This window comes from Ahaetulla prasina, chromosome 8, assembly GCF_028640845.1.
Source record: "Ahaetulla prasina isolate Xishuangbanna chromosome 8, ASM2864084v1, whole genome shotgun sequence".
Classification (NCBI taxonomy): Eukaryota; Metazoa; Chordata; class Lepidosauria; order Squamata; family Colubridae; genus Ahaetulla; species Ahaetulla prasina.
The window spans coordinates 33,332,826-33,346,992 of NC_080546.1; the positions used below are offsets into that span (position 1 = coordinate 33,332,826).

The window sequence follows — 14,167 nt, forward strand, 5'->3', positions numbered from 1 at the left end:
TGAAACTATTGTAATGTTATTTAGATTGTTATAATGACATGCACCCCTTTTTATAAAATAAAACACATCTGTGAAGATCTAATATAGAGATAATAGATACACACAAAAATCTACCACCTCCATAGAGAATAAGAATAATATTTGGAAATAAATATTAAAAATATACATTGTGCTAAATAATATAAAACTGTAGTTTCATCTCTGGCATAATATAAAATATTAAAACACAGTATTAAAATTTTAAATATGATAAAACATACTATTTAAAAAGATAAGGTTAGAGGGGAAAGGATAGATTTTGATAGTCCATGAAGTTCATATAAAGGAATCTTGCTATAAGATACCTAATAGATGTAATTAGTAGATGGTCCATGGATTATAGCAAGAATATACACCAGAGTGTGGTGTCACTGTATAAAAGACCAACTCATGTATAAAAAATAAATGACTCACTTGGCCAGTCTTGGAACATATAAGCAGTATGTTAATTCAGCAAGCATCTTGATATCAAGTTAGGAGTTTGTGTATCACAAGTTGTGTAAACTTCTCCGTGGTCAGTACCTATTTCATAGCTAATGCATTGTTTCAACAATATGTAGTTACTTTTCTCTACTTAGTAAACTTGTCCCAAACTACACCCGCTAAAGCTTCTGGGCTAAATTCAAGGAAAGATCTATACCAGGGGTGTCAAACTCAATTTCATTGAGGGGTGCATCAGCGTTGTGTTGACCTCGGGAGGGGTGGGAAGACATGGCCAGGGTGGGCATGGCCAACTTGATGTCACTTGTGTCAGGGGCATCTGTGGGGGCCCAAGCGCTCTGCCAGAGAAAATGTGCTCCCAAGCTCCAGTTTTCAGCTGTGACAGCCTCCTGCAATCCTCTGCCAGTGAAAACGGATCTCAGGAGGGCCACATGCATTTCACCCGAACTCCATTTTCACTGGCAGAGGCACCACATGCCAGTCCTTTGCTGTTTCCAGGGCGGCCCCGCGGGCCCATATCTAAGCACCCAGAGGGCCAGATCCTGCCCCTGGGCCTTGAGTTTGACAACTCTGGTCTATAGAGAGAAGGTAATGATCCATATCTCATAATTACCAGTATTTAGACTGTCCCTGTCCATGAATGGGTATAGTTAGTATACCATACTATACAAACGGTAATTGAATAAATAAATACAATTCCTGCATTCTGGAGCTATTCACTCACAAATGTTTGTTCAATCTTCACAAAATGTATACTGATGGTTGTTGTCCATATCAACCATTGTGGAATCCACGTACTGAATCTCAACAATAGGTTTAGGCTGGCTCTTTACCTTTCTCAGTTACAGATCCATCTCTATATTTTCCATCTGCTTGATATCTTGGATATCTGCATCAAAGTCCCACATTCTTTTTTCTTATTGCTGCAGTCATTTAGTTTTCTTAATTTTTACATCTGGCTTCAGCTTTTCTTCTTCAGAACAAGGCTATTAAGTTGCAATGTATGACTCATAATTTAATTCATTACATCACTGGTATTACCCCACCTTAATTAGGCCGATAGTAGAGAACATAGCTATGGTATAGTTTTTCAGATTACAGATAAGATCCGTACAGTTTGCGCGCTCTCTCTCTCTCTCTCTCTCTCACACACACACACACACACTCACATACACACATACACAAAATTAAAGAAGTTTTTTCATAGAGTAAAAACAACACAAATTTTGAGTTAAAGAGATGAGAGAGAAAAAAGTAATAAAAATGAAAAAAACATTAAAAAAGATGTAGATGTACATAAGAAGGAAAAAGAAAAAATACAATAAAAAATTATTTACTACTAACAGAACTAATAAATTCATTTATATTTTTGCCCCCTCTTTCTAAAGTTACATCAAAGTTTACTTCTTTCCATAATCTTCCCTTTCTAATTTTCTAATCATGAAATCTATAAATCATCAGATCATTTTTGTTTCTTTTTTCAGCAACAGTCCAAAAAACAGAAATTTTTCTTTTTTCACAAAATTCTATAAGGACTGACGTGTCATTTCACATCATACCTTCATCATATTATTGTGGTGTATTGTTCCTGTCAGTACTAGCAATGGCTTTGACTTCTGAGCTTTTAGCCAATGGATATCTTTTGAAATTGAAGGCCTTTTTCAGTGACATTATTATACATAAAACATGAAACATAATACAGCTGCAGTTCCATACTGGTGCTCTTATGCTTACTGTGATTCAGACCTGTTCTGGGAATTTAAACAGTTCAAATTACTATGGCTAGTAGCATCTAGAAACAAACAAATGTGTTCCATCTGTTCATTGTTTAACATATAGTTCTGGAGCTGGTGTTCTGGCCACTACATCCTTCTTTTTTCAATTCCTTTGGCTAGAGTAGAAATCACTTTAATTCATTCAGCTGCATCCATAGACTTGCATGACCTATTTGGAGTTCAAAACTGAACTTGTTCTGTTGCTTATAATTTTTCACCTTCTTATTTGTTTTACTTATTAAGAAGACATATAATATATAGCCACACATCTCATCACATGAATCTGGATAGCTGGCAGACCAGGGGAGATAGGCGAGATCGCACGATCCGGTAGCGATTGTGGCCAGTAGTTCGGCAATCTGGTAGCAATGCTGGAGCAAAGCTCTGCCCACCCGCCTGGGGCGTCATTACTTCCTGGCTTGAACCAAGAAGTAATATGTTGTTACCTTCTGCACATGTGCAGAAGGTCTGCGTGCGCATGGGCTATGTAGCAAATTTCAAAAACCGCTACAGAAATATATGCAACCAAATAAAAACTGAATGCACAAATTACCATACCAAGCAAGAAGAAGACCTTCTGCGCACAAATTCCAATCGTGCTTTTTATAATTTTGTGAACAACAAACTTAAAGACTCGAGATCCATCCCACCACTAAAAGGATCTAACGGCAAAGAATGTAATGATGAAACAGTTAAAGCAAACCTCTTTAACACATTCTTTGGTTCAGTCTTTGTTAACAGTAATGGCTCATACTTGACATTCCCCAATCGTACCAACAATGAGTACAACGACCTAACACATATAGACTTCACAGAAGATAATGTTGAAAAAACTCTTCGCAAACTGAAACCATCCCTATCTATTGGACCTGATGGACTATGTGCATACTTCTTAAAAAAACTTTCCACTAATATAGTGGAACCCCTAAACATAATCTTTGAAAAAGCTTTCACGACCAGTTCCCTTCCCAAACTTTGGTCACTAGCCACAGTCATCCCTGTTTTCAAAAAAGGAGACCCCAGCCTAGTTGAAAATTACTAACCAATCTCTTTATGCTGCGTCACCTGCAAAGTAATGGAATCTATCATCAACCAATCCATTACCCTCCACCTAGAAACAAACAACCTACTCTCTAATAAACAATTTGGTTTCAGAAAAAACCTATCATGTAACTTACAACTTCTTCACTGCAAAAACATATGGACTACAAATCTTGATCACGGCAAAGCAATAGATGCAATCTACATAGACTTCTGTAAAGCTTTTGACTCAGTAGTACATGATAAACTTCTCCTAAAACTAAAATCCTACGGCATTTCAGGACCCCTCCACAATTGGATAACAGCTTTCCTATCAAACAGACAACAAGTGGTCAAAATTGGCAATGCCCTATCAAATCCTGTTCCTGTCAAAAGTGGAGTTCCCCAAGGCAGTGTTCTTGGACCAAAACTCTTCATATTATATATTAATGATCTCTGTGACCATATCACAAGTAATTGTGTTCTCTTTGCTGACGATGTCAAACTATTTTAACAACACCAACAATACAACTACCCTTCAAAAAGACCTTGACTTTGTATCTGAATGGTCTAAAACTTGGCAACTCCAAATCTCAACCAGCAAATGCTCAGTCTTACATATTGGGAAAAAGAACCTAAACACCAAGTACAAGCTTGATGGACATTACCATACAGATGACCCCCACCCTGTTAAAGACCTTGGAGTTTTCATATCAAATGATCTAAGTTCCAAAGCCCACTGCAACTACATCGCAAAAAAGGCTCTAAAAGTTGTAAATCTAATCCTGCGTAGCGTCTTTTCCAAAAACACTACACTACTAACCAGAGCATATAAAACATTTGCTAGACCAATTCTAGAATACAGCTCGCCTGTTTGGAACCCTCATCACATCTCTGACATCAATACAATTGAACATGTCCAGAAATATTTTATAAGAAGAGTTCTCCACTCCTCTGAATACAACAAAATACCTTATGCCACCAGACTTGAAATCCTGGGTTTAGAAAATGTAGAACTACGCCACCTTCGACATGACCTGAGTTTAACTCATAAAATCATCTATTACAATGTCCTTCCTGTCGAAGACTACTTCAGCTTCAATTGCAACAATACATGAGCACACAACATGTTGACCACTCCAATCTTGATTGCATAAAATATGACTTCAGTAACAGAGTTGTTAATGCCTGGAATAAACTACCTGACACTGTGGTCTCTTCCCGAAATCCCAAAAGCTTCAACCGAAAACTGTCTACTATTGACCTCACCCCATTTCTAAGAGGTCTGTAAGGGGCGTGCATAAGAGCACAAACGTGCCTACCATTCCTGTCCTATTGTTTCCTTTTGTTATATCCAATTAATATAGTTATTACATACTCATACTTATATATATGCTTATATACTGTATAATTATTTCATGCTTATGCTTATATATACTGTATGACAAAATAAATAAATAAAAATAAAATAAAATAAAAATGTGACATGTGCGAGTGAAACAAGCTGATTCTTGAAGTGTTGTTCCACATAGCAGGCACTACAACATAGAAGGCATATTTCCTGGGTCCCATTGATTGACACAACCAGAACATACCACTAAGCAATGCTGCAGATAGCTTGCCTCTGTGTCTACCACTCTGGATCATGAAAATGGTTGCCTCCTTTGACTAACCAAACAGTATAGCTGAGAAATAAACTTCTGTAGAAGGTAACTTAAATGCATTGAGTTTAAAGGCCAGTGCTTCTTTAAAGGCGATCCTTGACATAAGACTGATAGTTTAACTATTGTTTGAAGTTATGAGTGCCTTGAAAAGGGTGCTTTTGGCTGTGTGATATATTGTACCATTAACCACGTCTCTCGCAGTCATTTGGCCACATTTTGGCTGCTTGGCACCAGCTTGATTGTAGAGTCCTATGATAATATGACTCTGATTTGCGATGTTTTTTTCCCATTTTTCCAGCAAAAAAGCTTGTTCATGAAAAAGTATTTGCTTAACAACTGTGTGATTTAATTAACAACCATCATAAAAATGGCAGAAAGATCAGATCCAATCACTGGGACCTTGACTTACAATTGCGAAGACTTACAACAGAAATTCCAATCCGAAGTGTGGCCTTTGAACAGTTGAGTCAGTCACAAGAAATTTTACTGATATAAAGAAAAATGAACCAGAGAGATTTGCTTGAAAGTATAACAGTAGAAGTATAACAGTAGTTTGTGGGGTGTCTGGGCTCCTCTCAGTTTTGTTTTTCAACCCCTGAAATACAAATCATATCTTTAATTTGAGGGAAAATAGAAGGTAAAATGACTGCAGTCTTATATAGGAGTCTTGGAGTCTTAGTGGCTGATTAGTTGAATATGAGCCAGGCGTGTGCAGCAGCAGCTAAAAAAGCTAATACAATCCTAGGTTATATAAACAGAGGCATAGAATCAAGATCATGTGAAGTATTAGTACTGTTTTATAAAACCTTAGTAAGACCAAACCTGGAATACTGCAACCAATTTTGGTCACCATACTACAAAAAAAGATGTTGAAACTTTGAAAAAAGTTCAGAGAAGAGCAACTAAGATGATCAAAGGCCTGGAAACTAGAACATATGAAGAACGGCTTCAGGATTTGGGTCTGGCTAGTCTAAAGAAAAGAAGAATTAGGGGTGACATGATAGCAGTATTCCAATACCTGAGGGGCTGACACAAAAAGAGGGGATCAAATTCTTCTCCAAAGAACCGGAGGGCAGGAGAAGAAACAATGGTTGGAAACTAATCAAAGAGAGAAGCAACCTGGAATTAAGGAGAAACTTCCTAACAGTGAGGACAGTTAACCAGTGGAACAGCTTGCTTCCAGAAATTGTGGGCGCTCCATCACTGGATGTTTTTAAGTAGAGTTTAGACAGTCACTTATCTGAAATAGTATAGGTTCTCCTGCTTGAGCAGAGGGCTGGACTAGACGACCTCCAAGAGCCAATATTATAGTACCAATTTTATCTTTAAAGCACTTGACAGTCCATATTTTCCAATTTGGGGAATCCCTGCTAGAACAGTAAATCATTGGATTTCATTTCATTTTATTTTTTTGCAAACAAAGAGAAGAAAAGATGCTATTTAATAAAATGTATATTTCATCCCGTAGAAAGAAATCAATAACCTATGGAATTTTAGTTTAATTCAACTTTTTCATAAAGTCAAAATTCAGCTTTGTCTTGCATATTTAAAGTGTATAATAGAATACTTGTAGAAAGAAACTATTAATATCTAATGGAAAAACAAAGGGATTTTTTTTCATTATATGTTTCATTTTACATTTTGTTTTGAGTATAAAATAATATTTGTCTAAAAGGTTATCATTAATTATCTGCCCTGTTCCTGAGTTTTGAAAGAAAGGAAAAATTACAGGATAAGATTATAAGAGTAGTCTATAGCAAGTTGTCATAAATATTTCAATTATATTTTATCCTTTATGTAAATTAATCTTATTCAGATTTCAGATGAGAGCATTTTAACAGCAAATAACTTAATGTAAATCATGTATTCTGAAAACAACTAGCATAGCAGAATTGCAATCAAGTCTCTGATAATGGTGCATATTATTTTCAGATAGGTTTTTAAAGTCAATACTGCAAAAACTGCTGCTTTTTTTAAAAAAAGGTATTGCAATTGTCAAGATATTAATGAGATCTAACTCCAGTATAAGTCATTTTCCTATATTTTCTAAGAAATATAAAACCAACTGTTTAGAATTTTCAAAACAAACTTCAGAAATATTTGTTTCTTTGACTGACTGATTTCAAAGTCTAACTTTCTCTGTGGTTTTCTCTATTTGTCCACACTTCACTGAATAAACATAGCATATAATTATGCATTACAAATTAAAAAAAATTTAAAAAAATTAAAAAGGAGATCAGGTATTTCAGATACCATGAACTGAATGGCTGAATATGTATGAATACCTGTTAGGAGGGCCATAGGAGCATTATGCACTATCTTACCTCTGGCCCAGCAGTAATTATTATCAGCTACTTTATAGGACTGCCATAAACCATGCTCCTCTCATTGTGAACAATATATGAATGGATTTTGACTGGACAACATACTTTGTAAATATATTTTTTTCTTATCTGAATGATAGAAGAATGCAACAATAAAAACATATACAGTTGTTATTGCCTTTACTTGCAGTGTATTTAAGACTTTGTTTTCAATAATCAGGAGTAGAAATCTGGCAAATAATTTGTGAAGTCCTATTTTCTAATAATTGATTATCCTGTGCAATGTTTGACAATGCTAAACAAATCTCAAGGCATGTAATAGTTATTTAGTTATTTAGAGTTGTCTAAATAAACTAAATGGTCGAAAGAGATTCTTTTCTCAGAAGATAGTTGGACAGACAGTGCCTTGGCTTCTAGAACAACCAGGACCTTTTAATTTTATTCTTTCCAACTAAAGTGAACATTGGAAATCAATTATGTAGTGAGGTTGGGACCCAATCCATCCATCAATATGAATCCTACAGTATGTGGTCTTACTATGAATGAAAAAAATGTTTGTATGTTTCAGGAAAACTAATGCAAGTTGTGTTTGGACACTGGGATGTTGTTACCTGCCTTGGCCGCTCTGAATCGTATATTGGAGGAAACTGCTATATTCTATCAGGGTCTCGCGATGCCACTCTGCTGCTATGGTACTGGAATGGTAAAACCAATAGCATTGGTGATAACACAAATGGTAAGGAGATCTTTATTCTGATTTTTACCTATGGCAAATCCAGCATCAAATACTGTTAAAGTTGAGGAATTGGTAGACAAGGACAACATTTGGAGTCCAATATATTAGAAACATTCTCCAAGATTACAGGCACCATATTCTTATTCATTAGATGTAATTACTGCAAGTTATTCTACAGAATATTATTTCCAGAGCAATGCGTATTTTAATCCAGGGTTGCAATGCAACCTCCCACCCCCAAATGCCAACATTTGTAGAATCATAAAAACCATTGCATGCATGCAACATTTCATGGATCTCGGCATCTGTCATTTGATGCCTGGAATAATATTCTGATATTTGGGTAAAGTCATTTGGTTCTCTTTGCATCCTTCAGATTGCAGAGCTGTTTTATGAACAGAGAAATAAAAAGTAAATTGGTTAAAATTTAATTGTAATCTCTTTAGGTCAAGGGTGTCAGACTCGATTTCATTGAAGGCTGCATCAGGGTTGTGTTTGACCTTGGGGGGCCGGGGTGGGCAAGGCTGGTGTGGTATGGCTAGCTTGACGTCACTTGTGTCAGGGGTGCTTGTGGAGGCCCAAGTGCTCTGCCAGCGAGAACAGGCTCCTGAGCTCCGTTTTCAGCTGCAACGGCCTCCTGCAATCTTCTGCCAGTGGAAAACGGAGCTCGGGAGCTCTGTTTTCACTGGCAGAGGCACAGCGGGCTGGTCCTTTGCTGTTTCCAGGTTGCTACCAGTTCGAATGAACCGGTATTTCCAACGATCAGCTGTGCTGTGCGATTTACATTTGCTAGAAAGCAGGAAATCTTTTCTTTTTTATACATTATAGTAATAAAATAAAAAAGGTGTTGATTTGAAAATATGATTCCATATAATAATAATATTGCACAAACAATGACATGACAAAGTATCAGTATTGGACTGTCTGCAAGAAATACCATTTGCCAGCAAGCAAGAACGGGTAGGACCACAAAAAAAGACAAAGTAATAGAAAATGAAGAAGCTAAAGTGGTCTGGGACTTTAGAATTAAAACAGACAAGCATCTGCTACACAACACCCCAGACTTGACAATTGTTGATAACAAAGACAGAAAAGTCTGGATAGTGGACATTGCGATGCCTGAAAACAGCAAAATAGAAAGAAAGAACTGTGGTGGGGGGGGGATTACAAAATATATAGTCCTGGAAATAGAAGAACAACAACTGTGGCAAAAGAAAGTAAAGGTGGTAGCAATACTAATAGATGCCTTGGATGCAATTCCAAAACATCTGGAACATGACTTGAACGTTGACATTGACAAAGTCCTTATCAGTCAACTGCAAAATGCAGTTACATTCTCCTGCAGTGATACTTTTAATACTATTAAACAACAACATCTATCTATCCCAGATCCTTGGGAAGGATTCCATAGTGAAGGGAAATACCCAATCCAGTCTAACCATCTGGCTGATTGTATGACCAACCATAATAATTATGCATTCCACCGTTCAGCTCAGACAGATTTTTAATGGGTATTTATCATATTTTATCCCAACTGCAACAACTCTCTTTGTTGATTACACAATATGATTGCCGAAGTCAGTTAGTTTCCTTGTATGGAGAAATGGCTTGAACCTAGATTTCACAAATCTAGGTGAACATTTCAAGAACACCTTACATTCCTATTCAAAAAAGATGCTTTTCCTAGTTCAAATAGAGACACTTGATTTTTGTCATGTGTTCCTTTGAGGAGCCCATTGCAATTAGCTTCCAGAATAACAAGCACAGAAAGTAATTACCTGCATTTTCCTTTTCAACAAATCCTTATATATTTTTGTAACCTGTTTGATAGGCAATATTCTGTAATATTCAGGAGTAAACAATAATGTTTTATAAGAAAAAGTTTGAGTTCTTATACTAAACAACATTGAAATTTATTCTTCTAAATCCAGGTTTGAAGGCATTTACAACAAAACAAATGATAGGGCTGATAGATTCTTTAAAAGTAAAATAATTTATACTGCTAGACAAGAAAATTATGTTTCACTTTGTCAGGAAATCAAATTACTCTGATCATTTGATAATGTTGAAGTATTAATTAGTCTGCATGTATGTTTAGAAAGGTATTTAGAGTACCAGTCATATTCTCTTTATGAGCTCTTGAACATGCAAACTAGTTGTTTTATTAATCATGATGAATTTTATTTTAAAAAATATTTCATTGAAAATTATTAGTTTTACCATTGGTTCACAGCAGCCTTTAACCAGCATCCAGACCTGTTTTTAAAGGCATTTTTGCTAACCATAACCAAGCATCTTAGAGTGACATCTGCTGGCATATATTTGAACCTCTGAAATGCAATCCTTGGCATAGTAATCCTGTGTGAAAATTTTGTTTTATAATATTGAAACTAAATATTTCCCACTGCACTTCAGAAACATCCATTTTTCCAGTTTTGTTTTAACAGTTGTATGTCATTTTGTTAATACGTTCACTTGGGAAACACTTACTTCCAGAAGGTCACTTGGATTCATTAAGCATAATTAGAAAAAATGAAATTCACTTCAGAGCCAGCTTTATTTTAGATACTTTTCATCATACAACAATTAAAATGGAATAATCTAATTGCCTTTGGATTACTCAGATGAGTAGCTCTATATCATGCAGGCTATGGAGTTTCTGTTCTGTCAGTTTAAAATTTCTGATTACAGGATGTATTTATAGTTTTTGTGCCACATTATACTTTTCTATCATGAATAGTTTTCAGTTTTCTTTATAAGTAGTTACAGAAACATTCAATGTCATGTATACAATATGCATAATGATATGCTTGGTTGCTGCTGACTCTTTCACCTGAAGTAGTTTCCAAATAGTAAATAATTCCCAGATAATTAATTTTGAATAGGAAAAAAATCAATGACATCAAATCTTTTATTTTTCTATTATTATTTCTACTTCGGGAAACTATTTTCAGGAAAATAATAATAATCAGTAATCTGTACTATTTATTTGGGCCTTGAATATATACTATATGCAAAATTGGAGAAATTTCTTTGAAATCAGTGTCAGTTACATTCACTAAAGCTACCTTAAATCTCTTTGATTTTAGTAAACCTGCTATAAAGTTCTTTCATCACAAGTCATCCTAATTTTCTATGGTACTTGAATTTATCAAGAGATAAGAAATTCAGAGTTAAATTGAGCAGCAAAGAACTCTGACTCTATTCCTCCTTTGTGTTACACTTTATCTTCACTTCTTTAATGTGTAAAGTATTTCCAGTGTATTTCTGCCACAATCTTGCACTGCCAAAAAATGTGCCTACAAAGGATTTGGTGGAGCTAATCTTGTACTTCAGATAGATCTACAAAAATTTTATAAAGTAGATTAAGACTACCAAATCACTGTGTGCTATGAAGGCTTTAGATGTAGGAGTCCCCTACGGATTTTACTCTGCTAGTCGTTGCCGACTATTCTGTGCAGTGTTTATCTCCCCCTCTAGGACATTCATTTCTGCGGCTATGTGGCCAGTGTGTGATGTCACGGAGCGCTATTACCTTCCCACCAAAGTGGTACTTATTTACCTATTCACATTTGCATGCTTTTGAACTGCTAGGTTGGCAGGAGCTGGGGCAAGGATGGGAGCTCACTCCATTGCGTGGTGTTCTGGTCTCGAACCTGGGCTGACAGCTTTCCAGCCAAAAAGCCCAGTGTCTTAACAGCTGAGCCACCCCACTGCCTTTAGATGTATAGCATAATACATTTTCCTGATATTTTTTACATAACACATAACATAATAGAATTATTGTCATAATAGGGTTGTTCAATCATCTGGAATGTTTATACTATATATGGCTTATTTTCCATGCATATTTATCGTTGTTATTTTGTAAAATCAGTATGAATAAAATGAATAACCGCATAAGAGCCAAATTTCTATAGTATTACCGTATTTTTCGGAGTATAAGACGCACCTTAATTTTTGGGGAGGAAAATAAGAAAAAAGCTGATTGGCAGGTAGATTGGCCTCCCGGAATCCCCCCAATCAGCTGCTTCCAGAGGTGAATTTTAGCAACAGGTTCTTTGGTTGTGAGCTCTGTGCCTTGCTTTTTTGGCTTTTTTTTCTGCCTCTGAAACTCTGTTTCAGAAAAAACTGTTTTCTGCCTCTGAAAGCCTCCAAAACAGAACTTCAGAAAAAAAGCCTCTGAAGCTCTGTTTGGGAGCTTCTTTTCTGAAGCTCCGTTTGGGAGCTTCTTTTCTGAAGCTCTGTTTGGGGCTTTTTTTCTAAGCTCCATTTCTGATGCTTTTTTCAGCCTCTGAAACTTCTGTTTGAGAAGCTTTTTTGCCTTTCATGTTTATTCTCCATTCATATGAAATATTGGACAGAAATTACGTAAAAGGGCGTGGGATTCCATATGCCTGTTCACCGATCTGTTTGTCTTCAGCACAGTTGTTTCCTGGAAACAGAATACAATGAAATCAAATTTAGTTCTGGTAGGTTAAGAAAAAAGATTGGTTTCAGAAACCAGCTGGAACTATCAAGGGGCTGTGAAAATATCAAACTGAGAAAACATCCCTCGATGCATCTTATAGGAGAACCAGTGAAAGCTGCATCTCAGAATGCTGCCAACGTCTTCATTCAATCCTTCCTTGTGTTCATCTGATCCAGACTGCCTTCTCCAGTGCCCATCGATGTCCCAACAGGATCAAGCACAAAAACAAATAAAAATACTTAAGAGTCAACATATATACATCCCTCTGATTTTTACAGTCACACAGAAGAAAATGCAGATGCTTCTTCCAATGATATTGGTAAAGGGGCTGTGAAGAATTTGAAACACCATGCTTACACCATGCTCCACACCCTGTCTTGATTGTACCTGTGATTCTTGTTTGCCTACTAGATGTTCCACACTTAAGTGAGAATCTCAGTTCATACTCTGTGGTCATCTCCCGCAATAGGTGCTAATTATTCCTCCCTCTTCTCCCATATGTGTACTGAGTATTAGCTTTATAGAGTACTAGAATAGTAATTGTGTTTCAGATTAGATGCAGAACAGTTTTTCAGTACTTCTGTGCTTAAGCTCAGCTATAACTGAAATGAAATATAACAAATTCTATAGAATGACCAAAATGCTTTAATGCTCCATGATGTAATTCGGATTTTTATGTTCCAGTTGTTTAATGATTTATAACCAATGGTATATTTTTATTTTTACAAAGTGATATTCATATACTAAATATGTATAATGTGTACCATATATACGGTATTGACTTTTTATATTATAGTTATTTATATTAATCTGTTCATTCAGCCTAGAATGAAATTTTATGAAATGACTGGGTTAGAATAAAAGGATAGAATTACAGTGATATAATACTGTAAGTTCCTGGTAACAATCTGAGATGTTGTTGTGTGCTTGCCTGCAACAATTTCACCATGTATAGTTTGTTCCTGATTGAAGAATTGTGTTCAGACTTAAGTACTTAATAACTTTTCTTTACTGCTTGCATAATTTATTTTTTATTTAGTACATTTATACAGATGTCCAACTCAATATAGGATTGTGGAGGGCTAACAATATTTTTAAAAGATAAAAACAATATATAAAAATAATAAAATATACAGCAGCCTGGAAAAAGAACATCAACGTGTCAGTAACAGTCAACATAGCCACAAGACAGATTCCATCCTACACCTGGTCCCCAGGCAAAGCAAAGCCAAATCTTCAAAAGTTTATGTATGCACAAGGGCTGGGGGTGAGAGAATGGGCGGGGTGGTGGTGTTGAGGCCAATGAAACCTCCAGAGGAATGATATTCCAGGGAGCTTGTACCATGGCAGATAATTATTTAACTATAAATTCTAAACCTAATTTTATTCATTTAGGAAAGGTTGTTTTTGAAAAGAATTGATTACTTTGTAAAACAAAGATAGAATGGAAGGCAATTCCTATTGGAATTTGTTGAAGTAAATGTTGCAATATACAGTATGTAAGTCACTACTGTAAGTTCACTCAGTTACATCTCAAAGAAATGCAGATTTCCCCCCCCCCCAATTTTTCATTACATAATCAGGCCTGGGAGAAAGAAATAAAAATAGTAATTTCTTCATAACAATGAAAATTACACTCTCTTGTGAATATTTTTAGAACTGAAAAGAATTGAATTGCATGAATCATGCAGTGTTCC

General features: G+C 35.8%; 1 protein-coding gene across 4 annotated transcripts in view; it reads left to right on the forward strand.

Annotated features, from left to right (window-relative positions):
- The window catches only part of LRBA (LPS responsive beige-like anchor protein), a 395,942-nt gene that overhangs the window by 364,533 nt on the left and 17,242 nt on the right, over positions 1-14,167 (forward strand). For all 4 annotated transcript variants that reach the window (XM_058193740.1, XM_058193737.1, XM_058193738.1 and 1 more), the window contains one exon: positions 7,832-7,999. In XM_058193740.1, the coding sequence (XP_058049723.1) occupies positions 7,832-7,999 (168 nt within the window). The remainder of the gene's footprint in view (positions 1-7,831; positions 8,000-14,167) is intronic.